At 18.5% G+C, this 18,595-nt stretch overlaps 1 protein-coding gene across 1 annotated transcript in view; it reads left to right on the top strand.

Moving 5' to 3' along the window:
- The first annotated feature begins 4,143 nt into the window (after positions 1-4,143).
- The window catches only part of LOC128955350 (uncharacterized), a 30,851-nt gene continuing 16,399 nt past the window's right edge, over positions 4,144-18,595 (top strand). Inside the window, exons 1-2 of the mRNA XM_054301015.1 lie at positions 4,144-4,217; positions 17,324-17,456. Of these exons, the coding sequence (XP_054156990.1) occupies positions 4,156-4,217; positions 17,324-17,456 (195 nt within the window). The 5' untranslated portion in view covers positions 4,144-4,155. The remainder of the gene's footprint in view (positions 4,218-17,323; positions 17,457-18,595) is intronic.

Here is an 18,595-nt window from a genome sequence, read left to right on the forward strand (position 1 = left end):
CATGTTATATATATATATTCAATATATTATGTTTTTTACTAATACTTTTATTAGATTTTAAAAATGTTGTAAAATATTTCTATATATTTGATTATTTATTTAAAAAATAGTTTTATGTTTAATATCTTTAACACATTAATATTGAAGTTGTAATCAATATTGTATTGTATTTTTTAAATTTTTTTCTATTGAATTAATATAGATTGATAAATAATATCTGTAATATTTGTATTTTTAAATTTTTTTAATGTATAAAAGTTTACAATAAATCGTATTGATTTCTGAAAAATAATTGTTAAGTTTAATAATAATAGTGCGAACTCATGTGTTTGTAAATCAAAATATTTTTGTAAAATAAATCAATAATTTCACTGATATTATGATTGTTTAGTGTCACCACTCGTGCACTTTATTGTATGATAATGTATTAGATGATTGCATTTTTTTATAATTATATTTACTGATTAATTAGCACTATTAGTAATTGAATTATATTTGGAAAAAAAATTAAAACATTTGAATTATTTTCTGAGATATTACAAAAAATAATAATAATAAATTTTATTTAAATTTATAATAATTCTAATTTATATGACTAGTAAAACATGTTTTTATTTTTGATAAATTTTAGTTTTGACTAAATTTATTTTAATTAAAATTATTGAAGTACTATTGAAAGTTTAAAACAAATTAAAAATAACATTATTTTATAAAGTAAAATAAGATAATTAATCACATGATTCATGTGATACTACAATATTTATATATCATATGACTGATTAAAAAAAATAGATTTCAGATAATTTATCCCAATTGTAGACAACAATTTAAAAGATTACTTTTCACTAAAATAGGCTAAAATAGCTAATCACTTGGGAATTATGGGTATAAAACTAATAAAACAAATTAATGTTAAAGTATTGTAAACAAATTGAAAATTAATATTAAACGCTAAACTTAATCACACTTTTGTATTGAAAAAAACAAAATTATAAAAAATTATTCATTTGTTAAAACTTATTTAAATATATAATTAAAAAGACAGTTCAATTTTAAGATATTTTATGATATTCTGTAAATAATTTTATAATTAATACTTGAATTCAATTAGTTAAGTTTGAATTGAATGAAGATTTTATTTAAAAATATAATTTTATTTAGTTAATAGATTATATAATTAGATAAAAAATAAATTTACTAATTAATAAATAGCATTAAAATATAATTGTAATTTACTTAATAGGTCTTATATTGTAATTATAAAAAGTATTAATAGATTGGTTAATTTAATAAAAAAATGCTGAATAATAAGTATTTTAATTTAGTAAAAATATAAAAACAAAATTAATTTTAATGACATTTTTAAAATTAAAAAGCTTTTGTTAAAATTTGTCAAAAAGCTTATTGTTATTACAAGAAATTGAAAAAATTATAATTATTTTGTCTATTATATTATATTTTAAATATTAACTATAAAATATTTGAATGGAAAGCAATTTCAACATTTAATTTTACACAAAAGTTTTATTAAAATAGTTTATTAATATCAGTATTTTTTCAATTTTATGAATTTTGAATATACTTATGAATAGTGGCATTATTGTATAAAGTATGATATTATATAATATAAATACTATATTATATTGTATATACATTATATTCACGATTATTAAAAGATATATTTTCAAATACTATATTTATAGACACATAACTTTTAATCTAATTTTTATAAATAATTATCCATTATTTTAATTGGATTCAACTTTTTTTTGATATCTTAAGTTTAAGTTATATATATAGAGTTGGATAAAAAGGAAATTTTTAAAAACTTTTCTTTAAAATATCTATTTATTAAATTCCCCATGTTAATTAGTTTTTTTTTGTATTTAGTTAATCAGTAGCATAACATTATATGATAATTATTAATAATAACTAAATAAATATAATTATTAAATATATTTTTATTTATATTTAAAGTAACAAATTTATTTATTAGTTAGTTTTTATAATATTTAATCATCAAAAATTATTATGAAATAATTGAATTATGCAAAAAATTTTACAAATACTTTATTTATAATTATATAATTTTTTATATGTATGTATATTGTATGTATGTATGTATCCCATTTGTATATTGTTTCATTAATTCATAACTATAATAAATAAATAGCTACTTACGTTAAAAAGATCCAATAGTTTCAGAGTATTCAAACTTTTATAAATATTTATTACTCAGCAATTTTCTAGAAATATTCTGATAAATTTATTAGAAAGCTCTATTTGTTCATCTCTAATCATATTAGTTTGAAGATTTTGAATGTCAAAGTATTAAAACTACATTTATATTCAAATATAAGTAATTACTAATTAGTTGTCATATAATTTATTTTTTGTTTGTTAATAATAATGTTTTATTATTATATGTATAATAAATAAAAATAATATTATACTTTATAAGCAAAATCTATACTATCATAAATAATAACCTTTTAAAAATTTTAATATTAGATCTAAATTAGATTTGAACTAAAATATTTCAGTTTTTTTTATAAATGACACCACAAATCACTGTACAGTAAATAGCAATTTAAAGACATTGACAATGCAATCAAATTAATATCAATGATCATACACTATATATACAGTATGTACTATATGTATGTGTGTATATATATATGTGTATGTGTGTGTGTGTGTGTGTGTGTGTGTGTGTGTGTGTGTGTGTGTGTGTATGCGCCCGCGCGCGCCCTTAAAATTTCTGTTCAATAGTAATAGTGTGTATAACTTGAATGTGATACCTCTTTTTTTGGGCACTGTTATGTAGTGTACACTTAAAGTTAATAACAGTTATCGGTGCCGGAGTTAAGTCAAACGAAATAGTGAATAGAAAGTGAGATTATGTATAAAACTTATGCGTGAATAACACACTAAATAAGCTTTTAGTAAATCAATTATCAGTCGTGCATTGGATCTACAGAAGCTACCAATACATATGAATGTGAGTTTGATAACTACCTGTTATTTAAGTAGTCATTTGAATTGTAATTTTGAAGTTTTTTTTTCATTAAATATATGCTAAGTAAGTGACAGTTTGATACTATGGTCTGTCAATGCGTTTAAAGATTCTCAATTTTTTATATATAAATTTTGTTTATAAGCTATTCGTTTATAGAATATTCTGTGACTTATTTGTAAACTTAATGTCAATAAAGTTGGCGTTTATTTATTAAGAAATACAGAAAATGACTATAAATGTTGGCTTTTAACCTGATTTGTAACGACACCGTTGAGAATATACAGTTGATTCATATAAAAAAAATTATTTATAAGATTGAGGAATATTTTTGGTAAATCAATTTGTTTTATTTTGATTTTTCTACAAAAACATTATGAGTTTATAATCATTGAATTTTTGTTGTTGCTTTAAATTTATATTTTATTAATAGTTTGAAATTTTTAGCTAATCTTTCTCTCTCTCTCTCTCTCTCTCTCTCTCTCTCTCTCTCTCTTTATTTTTTCTCAAGTAATCATTTATTTAATTTTCCATTTTCTTAAAATTATAAACAGATTTATTTTATTAGCTCATTCGTTATAAGAAAAAATATTTAGAAAATTGATTTTTTATATATATTTCTGAACTAACAAAACATTATATTTATAAATGAAATTATTATTATTTTTCATTCGGTTAAAAGTATATTTTCTGTAATAACTAATAACTTATTGTTAGCTATCTATTGACATAATCGACAAGAACAATGAAATATGACTTTTTTTATATATAAAAAATGCTTTAAAAGCAATATATATATATAGTATGTGAATGAAAACTTGTCTTAAAAAAATAAAGTTAACGTTTAAATAATATATATATATATATATATTTTTAAACCAATATTTTGTGTATCAATCAATAGCCACTGAATCGTTGTGTGACTTGTTGTCGACAACTTGAGTCTGACAGAGATAACCACCATTAGTGAAGATATTTCAGAAAAAAAATAAATAAAAATAATTCATCGATAATAACAACAATAATAATAATTGAGTCAAAAAAAAACTTTGAGCAAAAAAAATATTATTGATTCAAATCTTGTTTGAAAACTCAACTCAAAAAAATAAAATCAGTCAAAGGAGTGAACGCTGGAAGTGATGCCAATCTTCGAGACATTGCCACCGACTGAGAAGATAGACTGCTCCGAGAGTTCGCACCGGTATGTTATAGGCTATTATTATTAAATTAAACGAAAAAATCTTATAAAATAATGCAATATTTCATATAAAGTACATTTTATTTAATATAAAAATCTGTTACAACAACTATCTTAAATTATTTTTATGGAAAAATTTATTTTTATAATCTATTATTAGACAATTGATGTTAACAATAACTACCTGTTTCTTTAACGTTAAAATTTAATTATATTTAAGGCTATTATAAGGTATTAAATTATATTCTATGCGAACTGACTTTTACTGATAATATATTTTTATTATAAAATTATAAATATATATACAGTATATACTATGTGTGTCATTGTTATACTAATATCTTATTTAATTTTAATTGATTTTTATTATCTAACTGAATAGAGATAAACTTTTACAGTATATAACATTAACAGAGTTGATATTTTATATTTGATTAGCCCATAAATATTTATACTCTAATATAAAAAGTTAACATGAAATTAGTTTAATTTCTTTAACATTATTGTTAAGATTAAAAAAAGAAATATTACATAAAAACTAGTGATATATTGCTTAGGATATAACAAAAACCGTATATACAGTATATATATATCATGTAATATAATTGATGAAAAAACATTATCTAATGATATTTAAAATACTATAGTTTTTAAATATACAGAATTTAGTTGCAAAAATAACAAATTACTAGTTATAAATAATATTTTTTTTGTAGAAATAAAACAAAATTTTTATCAAATATAAAATCAGTATCAAATAATAAATTTAAAAATTATTAGCTCAAACGTGGGCTGAATGATGATAATGTAAAAAAATATTATATAACAAATATAATGTTCAATTTGCTATCTTTTTATGATTACAATATTTGATTTGTTTTTCTACAAATAAAATAACCATACAATTTTATTACTAATAAAAATATTATATATAGATTTATTATTAACATAGGTATAATTTAGATTTTTATTATATAATATATTAGTGCACTCATTCTTTATATAATTCAATTTGTTATAATAAAATTGATTGAAATACAAATTGAAAAATAGTTTAGTGAAAAAAAATATTTTTTTATATAAATTATAACATAATTTTTGTCTTTTTATAATATATATGTTAGTCTATTATTATTGTATTATAATTTAAAATTAATTAAGAAAATTTAAATGCATATAACAAGTATTTACATAATCTGCCGTTAAAATAAACAAAATATATTGTAAATACTTTTATGCTATAAAACAATACTAACAAAAAATATTCAAATGTATTAATGTTAACCTATGTTGTGTTTCTTTTCTCTTAATAGTATTAACTAATTTTCTAAATATGTAAATATTTGTACATTAAATTGAGTAAATTACTAGATGTATCGTTATTTGCATTTATATCCAATATATAATGTATTTATATAAAGATATTGTTATATTTTGAGTTATTTATTGGTAACAATTTTGATAATCAATTTATGAGAAAAAACATACACACACTTTGAGAATATTCTGTGTAACAAATATTTTTTGAATTAAACCATTTGGGATCTAAAGCTATATAATACTGCAAATATAGTACAGTATATATTGTATATTAAAAATACAATAATGTTTAATGTATGATACAGTATCTATTATTTTTATTTAAAGACACTCAATTAATTTTGCTGTAAATATTGATATTATTTTTATTTAATAAATATCTGAAAACAACATTTGCTTAATTGCATATACAGTGCAAACTGGAAAACATTTATCTTCTCAAACATAATCTACACAAACATTGTAAATATCAAGAGGAAAGAGAGAGAGAGAGAGAGAAAAAAAATATTGATGTTTATATAGCTTATATAGGATACACATTATGAAATAATTATTGGCTTATATTTTAATGGCAACACCATTAGCCGTTAATGTATCGTACAATTAACAAATAAACATACAATGTCTGCTAATGTAAGCGAAAAAATATATTCAATATATTCAATATTAATAATTTTATTATTGTTAACATAATGTTGTATATACAATATTGGTCATTGTATTAGGAAAAGGGAGTCAATTCAATAATCCTATTATTTAATTGCATCACTATTATTATCTCTCTCTCTTTCTCTCTCTTTCTCTCTCTCTCTCTCTCTCTCTCTCTCTCTCTCTCTCTCTCTCTCTCTCTTTCTCTCTCTCTCTGAATAAATTTGATACAATTGTCAATCTAAATGTCTATCTTTGACTTTTACCAAAAACTCGTATATCAAACTCGTAAGTCATAACTCATTTTATGTCAAACAAAATTTATTTTATTTCCCATATAATCATCAAAAAGTGATGACAGATTCCAACACATTATGTGTATACACACACTATATATCGGTATATATACTGTATATACAAACAGTAATGTACGTGAAAATCATGCAATTATTAAAACATACACACTATGTATATAACATATATAGAAATTTTATGTTTTGTTATCTTCATAACAATTATTTTACTGTCTATTTGACACACGTATATGACTTTAACTAATGGATCGGTTTATTGTGTTACCAGTTTGGTGTCTGTGTGTGTTTGTGTGTGTATGTATATATGTATGTATGTATGTGTGTGTTTCTATGTATGTATGTATGTATGTATCTGTGTGTGTGTTTCTATGTATGTATGTATGTGTGTGTGTGTGTGAGTGTGTGTGTGTGTGTGTGTGTGTGTGTGTGTGTGTGTGTGTGTGTGTGATAGAGAAAATGATACAGAATTTTGAGGATATAGTGGGAAAGGGAGGGAAAGCGGGGAAGGAATTGTGGAAACTGAATGAATAGATATTATATACAGAAACTTATACATCAAAATTCATATACTTTATAGTAAAAGCAAATATTTATTTTATTTGATCGCATCGTTTGTGTGGAAACAAAGTAAAAGATGATCTCAAATGAATTGATAAAAACCTTTGTTTTGTATGATATTATGACTCTATTGTTGAAACACACAGAAAAAATTGATTACAAATACAATTTATTTTTCATCTCTCAACAAATATATATATCTGTTATAATTTATTATTGTTAGTATTACTTACAGTTTTATTTATCAATAACAATGCCTCCAATAGAGTTATAGATAGATTATATGACTAACAAAAAAGCGTTATTTAATTATTTATATATAGTTTTATTAGTATTTTCAAAATTATTTAGCATTTTCTATTATTTTTATTTTACGATTAGTATTTGATAGCTTTATATATATATATATATATATATTTATAGGTTTTTGAATTAACTCATAAAAAATAGACAAACCCTGTCTTTTAAATGCAATGCATTAAAACACAACAATAAAACGGATTAAACTATTATGTTATGTTTTGTAAACTTTTATATGACTTTTAAAGTATTTGTCGTAATTTTATAACAATATAATATAAAACAGTAGTCAAACATTGATTAGTAATTGATTTTTAAAACTTTAAAACCAAAAGCATTATAAAATGCATGTTTGTAATGAATCTTTATTATTATGTACAGTATATTATAGTAAAATTATTAATTTGCATAAATTATATTAAGTAATCTATATTAATTTACTTGATTGTTTATTTTCAAAATTTATTAATCTAACAATTTTTAATTATTATTATATTAAGTATAAAATTCTAATTATATTACATAACAATAGAATAAAAAAAACTAAATTAGTTATACAATTACTAGTTAATTAAGTTATATTGTATATAATTACTTTAAATTACAATAATGTGTAGTGAAAATAATAATAAACAGTAATACAACCGGAATATATATAACATACTGTATAATTAAGACCCAAACTTGAAATACTATTGATATATTAGACCATTACTGACAAAGTGGTAGAAAAAGTATTAATGATTCAAATTCTGTATAATAGCAACAAAAATAGATTTTCAAAGATAAATGAAAATTCATTGAAGTTGTATGTATTGGATAAGCAATTTATACTATATATATATAGACAACAAAAATAACAACAAAAATTGTGAGCAAACATAACATTACTCTTACAGTTGCCATAAAGTACACGAATATTCAGGAATCGTACGATTTTTCTGCCTGTGCTAAAAGCCTTAAGCTTTCTCTCTCTCTCTCTCTTTCTTTCTTTCTTTCTTTCTATCTCTCAATAACTAACTAAACAAGCAATCAATGACACGATTTTGAATGCTAGTGAATGAGCCATACGTTTGGGTCATTGAAATGAATGCTTTAATTAAGAGATCTCCTATTTTTCGTCAAAACATTACTCCACTCTATGTTTGTTATTACTGTTAAAACTAATGCCTCTGTTGTTGTCAATACATATACACTACAGACGTATATATGTTTTCTGCCTTTTTATTTGTCTTAGACTTCAAACTTTATAGCATTTTTTGGACACACATTTGTAGTGTCTATACAGTCATTAATATAAAAAACAATTTTTTTGTGATATTTTTGCTGATTATGTTTTCTTATATATATGAGATTATATAGATATAATAATTATTATTTATTTGAAATACAGTAATTATAGTGCAATAGAAATAATACTTATAGTATATTATTTTAATTAATAATAATTATTAATATGACAATTATACCATTGGATACAGTTATATAATTTATTGCGTAAAGCATTTGTAACCAAAACAACAATTATGATCAAATAAATTATAGTTTTATATTGCAATTATTATAATTTTTTATAATTAAATTTCATTTTTATAACAAACATATATTATTACAATAAATTACAAAATTTTCTTTATATCAAAAACCATCTTTTTCTAATTTTAATTGTAATATAATATTTAAATATATTATAATATATTATATGAAATAGATATTGTAATCAATTGCACGAATATTCTTGATTTATATAACATTTTTATGTACTTAAAGTAATAACATAATATTGCGTGACTATAACATATAAACACATATACTTACACCTTTAGTTATTAAAACTAATAAAAAAATTATAGTAAATATAATTATTTTTGATACAAAAAGCGAATTTGTGTTAATTAATGTGAACGCCATTTATATATTTTTTATAATTTCAATTTTATAAATTATTATCATAACTTTTAATAAAATATTCATTTTAGTAATATAAATGTTTTTTAATGAGTAAATTTTAAAGGTTATTACTGTATAGTATCTAATATAAAAATAATCTATAGATTTTAATTTAAAACTTATGTTAATTATAGATTAAAAAATATAGATATATTTATTTAAGTGCTTTTTATTGTAGAAAATTTTTTGTTGCTGTTAACAAAAATAATTATTTAATTAAAATTTTTAATTATTATTATTACTTTATTAGTACTAGTTTTAAAAGTTCAAAATATTTTTTATTTAGTTTATAAATAAAATATTATATTAAATATTCACAAAATTTCTGTAAAATTTAAAGATAAAAATCATATGAGTTTTTTAAATGAACTACAAAAAGGCAAAAACTTTAATTAAATAAAAATATTTAGATATGAAATATACAATTGTTATGAAAACATGTACAGTAAATGTAATTTCAAAAAATTTAAATTATAATAATATAAAGTATATATATATATATGAAAATACATTTATATATTATTCAAAAATAATGAGTTATAGAAATTTTATGCTTTTTATGACACTTAATATGAATAATATTTTTTTGTTAAAGTTTACAAAATAAACTATAATAATATAAAATATTTTAAATTTCTTTTCTAGAGTTTATTTAAATATTGGTTTCATTTTATTCAAATAGTTTTTAAAAAATATTTTACATAAATAGCAAATATACTAATAACAACTATAAGTATGTGATATTTTATTAAATAAAAAATATAATATAAATTACAGTAAAAATTGTTTAATTTATCGATTCATTCGTGAACAATAATTATGTATATAAATAATGTACAATAAAAATATTAGACAATAAAAAGGGGAAACAAAAAATATTTTTATAGAATTATAAAAAATTAATTTTGATAAAAATTTGATAAAAATATTAATAAAAATAACTATTGATATTTAATTTTCATTTGTTATAACAATTTGTTTTTTTCATGCGAAATAATATAACAGTGGTTAAGCCGTTAGCAATGAGATAACAAAAAAGTTTATTGTCTATATTTACACAGATATTTTGTATACTGGTATATACTAATCTATTTATACTGTATTATATAATATATACTATTATATATTATATCAATGCATAATAGTAAAGTTATATGATTGTATGTGTATGTGTATGTGTATGTGTATGTGTATGTGTATGTGTATGTGTATGTGTATGTGTATGTGTATGTGTATGTGTATGTGTATGTGTATGTGTATGTGTATGTGTATGTGTATGTGTATGTGTATGTGTATGTGTATGTGTATGTGTATGTGTATGTGTATGTGTATGTGTATGTGTATGTGTATGTGTATGTGTATGTGTATGTGTATGTGTATGTGTATGTGTATGTGTATGTGTATGTGTATGTGTATGTGTATGTGTATGTGTATGTGTATGTGTATGTGTATGTGTATGTGTATGTGTATGTGTATGTGTATGTGTATGTGTATGTGTATGTGTATGTGTATGTGTATGTGTATGTGTATGTGTATGTGTATGTGTATGTGTATGTGTATGTGTATGTGTATGTGTATGTGTATGTGTATGTGTATGTGTATGTGTATGTGTATGTGTATGTGTATGTGTATGTGTATGTGTATGTGTATGTGTATGTGTATGTGTATGTGTATGTGTATGTGTATGTGTATGTGTGTTTGTGTGTTTATTTTTTTAAATAACACAAAAAACGTTTGCAATGTTTTTTTTGTGTTCAAAAAGATTTGTTTTCCAGAAAAAAATAAAATAAATTTATAACTAAACAACAAAATACATTGAAATGATTTCTTGGTATTTGTTATGTGTTTGTTTGTAATGCAATATATCTCTCACACATTTATATAAATTTTTATATATATATATCTACTATAATAATAATATAACTGTACTTTTATTTTTGTTATTGTTGTTGAACTTATTGAGAGCTATTCAGGTATAATATAACTATAGTTTGTGATCAACATATCTAAGACATCTGTGTTTTGCTTTTAAGAGATGAAAAATATTTTTGAAAAAATTTTTTCAACATTTGGTCGTTTAGTTTCAAAAATTGCTGTAATTTTTAAAATAATAAATTTTGTTTTGTAATTTAATAAAAAATGAACTAACTTTCATATAATATTATGGTTACTTTTTTTAAAAAAAATAATAAACATAAAAATTAAATGCTATTATTTATTTAATTAAATATAATTTATTGTTTTTTAATATAATATTTTTTCTGTATTAATTGTTATATATTTTAGTTGTAATTACTTTTATATATGTTTTATAAAATAAATAAATAAAATTATTTATAATTTTTTTGTTGATCCTATAACATTGTATAAATATCAATACGTTATAAATAAAAAACTTAGATAATGAATATATGTATAATACATTGTATTTTTGTAAACCATATCAATTGAAATTTTCATGTATTTCTTACATATTTCATGTATTTTTTATAACAAACAAACCTATTCAGTAAAACTATACAATAGATTTTATTATTAATATATTATTTTTTATGTGTTATTATTTTTATTAAACATATTCAATGTTTCAATATAATGCAAATAAATTATAATTATATTTTATGGCTTCTATGAACTGATGATGAAAACGCACAAAAAATACATTTTTATATTAACGAAAGTTTAATTAAATGCAAGAAATAATTAATAAAAAAATCTTTATATGAAAAACAAATATGTATTATAGTTGTTATTATTAATAACGCATTTGCGATATGAGATTACTATTTTAATTTGTATTTTGAGTATAATGTATATAATTGTATGTTTCATATGCTTTATGATTCTTATAATTAATATACAATTATAAATGAAATGTAAACATTTTCTATCTATTGATACACACATATATATAAATACTAATTTTTATGTTTAATTTTATATAATTCTTAATTTATAAATAATTTAATATAATCGTATTTCTATAATCGTCAACAATATAAAAAAATCAATTATAATGATATGTAAGTATTAAATGTCCACATAAATATAGATTTTATAATAATAATATTAATAATAATAATAATAATAATAATAATAATTATTATTATTATTATTATATTATTATTATTATTATTATTATTATTATTATTATTATTATTATTATTATTATTATTATTATTATTATTATTATTATTATTATTATTATTATTATTATTATTATTATTATTATTATTATTACTACTACTACTACTACTACTACTACTACTACTACTACTAAAAATCAGTATATTTATATTTCATTAACATTGATTGATTTGTTAGTAGACTATATTGAATTGTAAAGTATAGAAAAATGCATTGACTGTAAATTTACAGTAAATACCTCACTTTGTACCGTAAATTTTGGGTTTATTTTAACTTTAAATTTAAAAATTCATAAAATGTCAAATTTCTATCCGAATGACTAATATATATATAAAAATAATAATTTAGTTTAATTATAATTTTCATTTAAATAGTCGAATATTTGTTAAGAATTTTTGCTATTTTTAATTTAATTATTAATAAATGAATTTTATTAGATATTCAAATTTCAGGTATTAATATAAATTTAATTAAATTTAATAATTATAATTAGAAGTGTTTTTAATTAGATTATTTAATTAATACAATAAATTAATTTGTTATTATGGTTATTATTTTTAACCGCTAACTTAATGTAGATATTTTTATAAAATAAATGTTTAAAATATTATCTTTATAATATAATTAAATAAAATGTAAATTAATATTTTTAAATATTTATAGCATTATAAAATATTATATACAAATGAGACAAATCAAATTTTTATTTAAAGTTTAAATATAAGTGAATAGATTTCAAAATTACAAATTTAAAAAATATATATTTTTATTTTAGGTATCTATTGATGCGTTAACTATAATAATGGCATCAAAACTGTTTGACTGGTTTTTTAATTACTCTATATATATATATATATATATTGAAATAGCAACGAAATTTGAGACAAACAAAATGATAAAATAAAAAGTAAATATACTTTAAAATAGAGTTATAATAAAATTTTGAATAAAAAAATACTATTTAAGTATTTATTTGATATTAAGTTTGATTTTTTTATCATATATTATATTTTATATAATAAAAAATTTCAAAAAAGAAAAATTAAAGTGTCAGCTATCAATCTGATTAAAAATTTATGAGATAATTTAGTTACTTTTTATTTACTTTATCTATAATATTTTTTTAACTTAACGATTCAATAAAGATCAATCAATTATCAATCAATTTTAACAAACTGTTTTGAAATAATAAGTTTATGTATTATTTATTTGTTAAGCATTTTATAAAAGCATAAATATATATTTAATAATTAATTATTATAAATATTTATTGAATCGGATATTAATTAATATTTTATACACTACACTAATTATAAAAGCTATTGTATGTCAATAATTATAAAAGTTAAAATATTTTTAAATAAAGTTATATTTTAATACAATATAACATTATGAAATATTATGAAAATTAACTTTATATATATAAATTTATATATTTATATTTTATAGTATGTACTCAATTAATTGTTTGTCATAAAATAATAATAATAATATAAATTGGTTTTAAAAAGTTAACAATCATATTATATAAAGCATTAAAAATTACTTTATATAATGAATTAATTTATAAATTGCATAATAACTAAACTATTATAGAAATTATTATAACTATATATACAATATACTGGGTATTATTTAAAATAAATATGATATATTAAACAATCTTTTATATAGAAAAATAATATGTAAATATAAATCATTACTTTATTGTTAATACTAAACAAAAAGAGTTTTTCTGAATAATTAATGTATTTTGTATTGAAGTTTAATATTTTGTGTCAAAATTTGTGTTTAATATTTTTTGAGTGTCATTGCATTTGCATATGTCTTATAATAAATTGCTATAAAGTTTGTCACATTAATAAAAGACTATATTTATTATAACTATTTATATAAAATGGTATAACATTTTAGTATATTTTGAGTAAATAAAAATTAAATTTTAATTAAAATAGATGCTTTAAGATTTTAGTAGAAAATAATTTTGTTATTTAATAATAACAACAAAACATTATATAATTATTGTTTAAAGTACCATTTTTTATTTAAATAAGTAACTTAAATAAATATGATATTATTTTATTATTTTTACTAATTAATAATTTATACAAAAAAAAAATCTGTTAAATATATCTTTATGTTTGTTATAAATATAGAGCTTTATTCACTATCAATACAATTATCACTGATAAAAATTATATATAAAATGATAAAATTTTAAAAATATATAGATAAATATTTTTATATACAATATATTGTTATATAATTTAACAGTATATTAAAGCATTTCATATCATGAATTAGTATTTATTTAACTCTTCTAATAAATACTGTATTACATTGTATACCAAATACTGTATATTTTATAGACATTATTATAAATTAGATTACTGACAAAATATATTGAGTTTTAAAATTAAAAAAATTTATATAATTTTCGATAGCAAATAAATCAAAATTATTTAAATTAAACTGATAATAATATTTTTATTTATTTTGTATAGAATTAAAACTAAAATAAAAAACATGAATATCTAATTATTAACGATATGAGTTAAAATTAATATTTATTTTTGTAATTATTTGTAATCAATAACTTAAAATATTCTAATGACATAAATAATTAAATTAAAATAAATATGCAAAATATATTATAAAATTATATAAAATATTATTAGTTTATGAATAATAGTTTAATTTACTTTCTGTTTACATTTTAATTTAATTAATATTATATATTGACAAATTTATGGTATAATACTGTATAGAAATTGGTAAATATAATATTTATTTTTGCCACTTATACTATATTAAATAACACCGATTATAATTTATTTTGACAACACATTTATTATTAAGATTAACTTATAGCATACATATAACTTATAAGTTATAACATACAGTATATTAATCATATATTGTATATCTATAGACCGTATAATATTTATATAAAATATAAGTTATAGTCTATCAAGTTATAGTAATATACAATACCTTTATAAATGTGTGTTCATCTAATCGATAATTCATGAGTCAATTAATTTACTTTATTGTGATATTTACTTATTATCACAAACATACAGGTAGTGTTAAACCAAAAAAAAAATTCTAAAAGTTGCTAAAAATATGTTTGAGAATAATAACTTTAATAATAAATTTACCAGAAAAATTAGTAAATTTATTTTTACACATAATAAAAATTTTATTATTATTATTCATAAATATTATAGCCAGTAAAAAATAATTATATATTATTAATATTAAGACTTTCAAGTATAATAAATTGTTTTCATAGAAATTTATGTTACAAATTAATTAATTTTATTTGTTTCAAAAACAATCTAGATTATTTTTTTTATAGTTTTACATTTTTACAATACTATATTTAAATTATGAGAAAACTCATTAGTTTTCTGTTTATTTAACATGTTTTAGTTATAATATTTAAATTAATAAACATTTATTTATTGTATTAATCTATATATGATTATACTGTATATTTTTGTATATATAATATTTATATTTACTAAAAATATTGCTTTAAGCATTATACTATAAATATACAATATTACTAAAAACATTTATAAAATTTAATTATATTTTTATAATTAATTAAAAATAAATATTGATAATAAAGTCATAAATTCTATCTATTTGAAAATGTTTTTAAAGTTATTTGTAAATAAAATAAAAACTAAATAGTTTTATAGACTAACTATTTTTATGAAATATTCTTAATTATTGTTATCTATATAAAAATTTAATTAAAACAGTAAATAAAAAATAGGTTTAAAATTTTATTACTATTTCTAATTGTACTATCATTACTAAGATTAAACAGATATAAATTTTTAAAAAATAAACTAAAAATGTATAAATAGATTAAAGTCAATAAAATTATATTTATTCTCAAAATGTTTGTTCGAAATCAATATTATAAAATATTTTTTTATATATACAGTACAGTACTTTTATAGTATTATATTTTGTTATATCATAAGCATTTTTAATAAAAAAAACAATTATGATTAAAAAATTTATATTATATTTTATTATACAGAATAAAATTTATTTATTTATATTAATAGTTATTTTGATATACTTTATTTTTTTTGTATACAATTTTACGTTTGCTTTAAATCATTGATGCAAAATTCAAATATTATTTTGAAATTTAATATTTTTAATATTATTGCAGTAAAAATATTCTAATAAGATTATTGTATTTATTTATTTTTATAAATATATTGAATAAAAATATTATTTATGCCATAATTGATATTTATCTTTATACATTTTAAATGTTACTAAATAAGATTTTTTTTAAATTGGATAATTATTTTTTAAAATATTAATTTATATATAAAATTTATTTAAAAAAAACTAATCAATAATTCTTAAGTTTACAAAATTTGCATGAAAATTGTTATCCAATCTAATAACAGTTAGGTATATACTTAAAAAAAATAATTTTGTGTTTGAACTGAACTTAACTTATCATATTATGACTTAACTATTAATAATATATACTGTATACAAAATTTATATTATAAATTATAGTAGAAAATATTTAACATAAAATATTTATTAAAAAAACAAAATTTAAATTAAATAAATTTAAAAGTACAGTATAACCCTATGTTTATATAAAGTATAGCACTCACACTCATTAAAACAGGAATTTATTAAAACGCGTTTTTTTGTTTAGTAAATTTTCATCAAATAATATGACACAAAAGTTACCGCCACTTAAAAAATTTGTACTCAATTTAATCTTTTGATAAAAACAAAAACATTATGCAAATGTCAAAAATCCTATTTATTTAATGGATGTTTTCATTGTTTGGTTTATTATATCTAATGATTGTTTAGGGCGTCACAGCTATTATGCCGACTATTGCCGTTGGGACTCAAGTATGACATATCACAGGTGGACACCAAAGATGGACACACCGTTAAAGTCTTATTTTCGGCGCAATCTTCGGACGCCATCGTCTATGTAACGGTCAGTTCAATGTTTATTTATCAAACAGTTATTTATTTATTTATTTTTATATCAAACGACAAAATGCAATATAATTTAATATACAATAGTATTGAATAATGTAATAAATACTGTATTTTAAATATACGTATAATTTAAAAACATTTATTCATAAAAATTCCTAACTTTTACTATTCTGTATATATATAGATAGATATACAGTATTTATATAAATTTATGTCAATTAATTTTTATACATCACTAAACATTTTTTGAAACATTATACCCAAGATAAAACTACAGTAAAATAGTCGTATATTTGTCTAGACATATAGGAAAGTCAATGACTACTACTACTGCCCACATATCCGTATAGTATTTACTGGACATCAATTGAAAATTATATAAAAGTGGATTCAAAAAATTTTATTGAATTTTTAAAATTTTTCCTTCAAAAATGTTAAGCATTGAAATTCATTCATTTTAGTTGTTTTTATATATAAAGTATTATCTAAATAATAATAATAATACTATAATTTTAAATGTGAGAGTATAATTTTACGATATACACAATAATTTTATTTCAAAAAAATATCTATGATTTTTATTTTTATTTTTTCGACAATATTTTGATTATTTCGACAATATTTAGATTATTTCTATTTGATTTTTTTATGGTTTATAGTATTTATATTATAATAATTTTATGAAAACTTATAGGTTAATATTTTTTTAACTATAAAGTTTATCGTAAATTTTATTTGAAATACAAGTACATTATTAAATTTTTTCTAAATTAATATTTTTATTTGGAAATGTTTTATTTGGTTTATATGTATTATATATTATTTACGAAATATTGAATTAATGATGACATATGGTGTTTAAGAAATGATTGACATTTAAATAATTTAATACATATATCATGACATAACAGCTTATAATATAATACTGTAAATATAATATACATGTATAATGCAATATATAAAATATTATTTAACATTAGCACCGGTAGACTAACTGAATATATTAATAGTACTATACTATAGACTATAGTATATTTTATATATAAATTTTGATGTAAATCAATGGCATTTAAATATATCTTAGGAAATAAAATGCATAAAAATTTTATCAAATATATCGCAAATGTATAAATA

Source organism: Oppia nitens, unplaced genomic scaffold (genome assembly GCF_028296485.1).
Source record: "Oppia nitens isolate AA-2021 unplaced genomic scaffold, nextdenovo-longstitch-racon4-pilon3 scaffold2_pilon_pilon_pilon, whole genome shotgun sequence".
Lineage (NCBI taxonomy): Eukaryota > Metazoa > Arthropoda > Arachnida > Sarcoptiformes > Oppiidae > Oppia > Oppia nitens.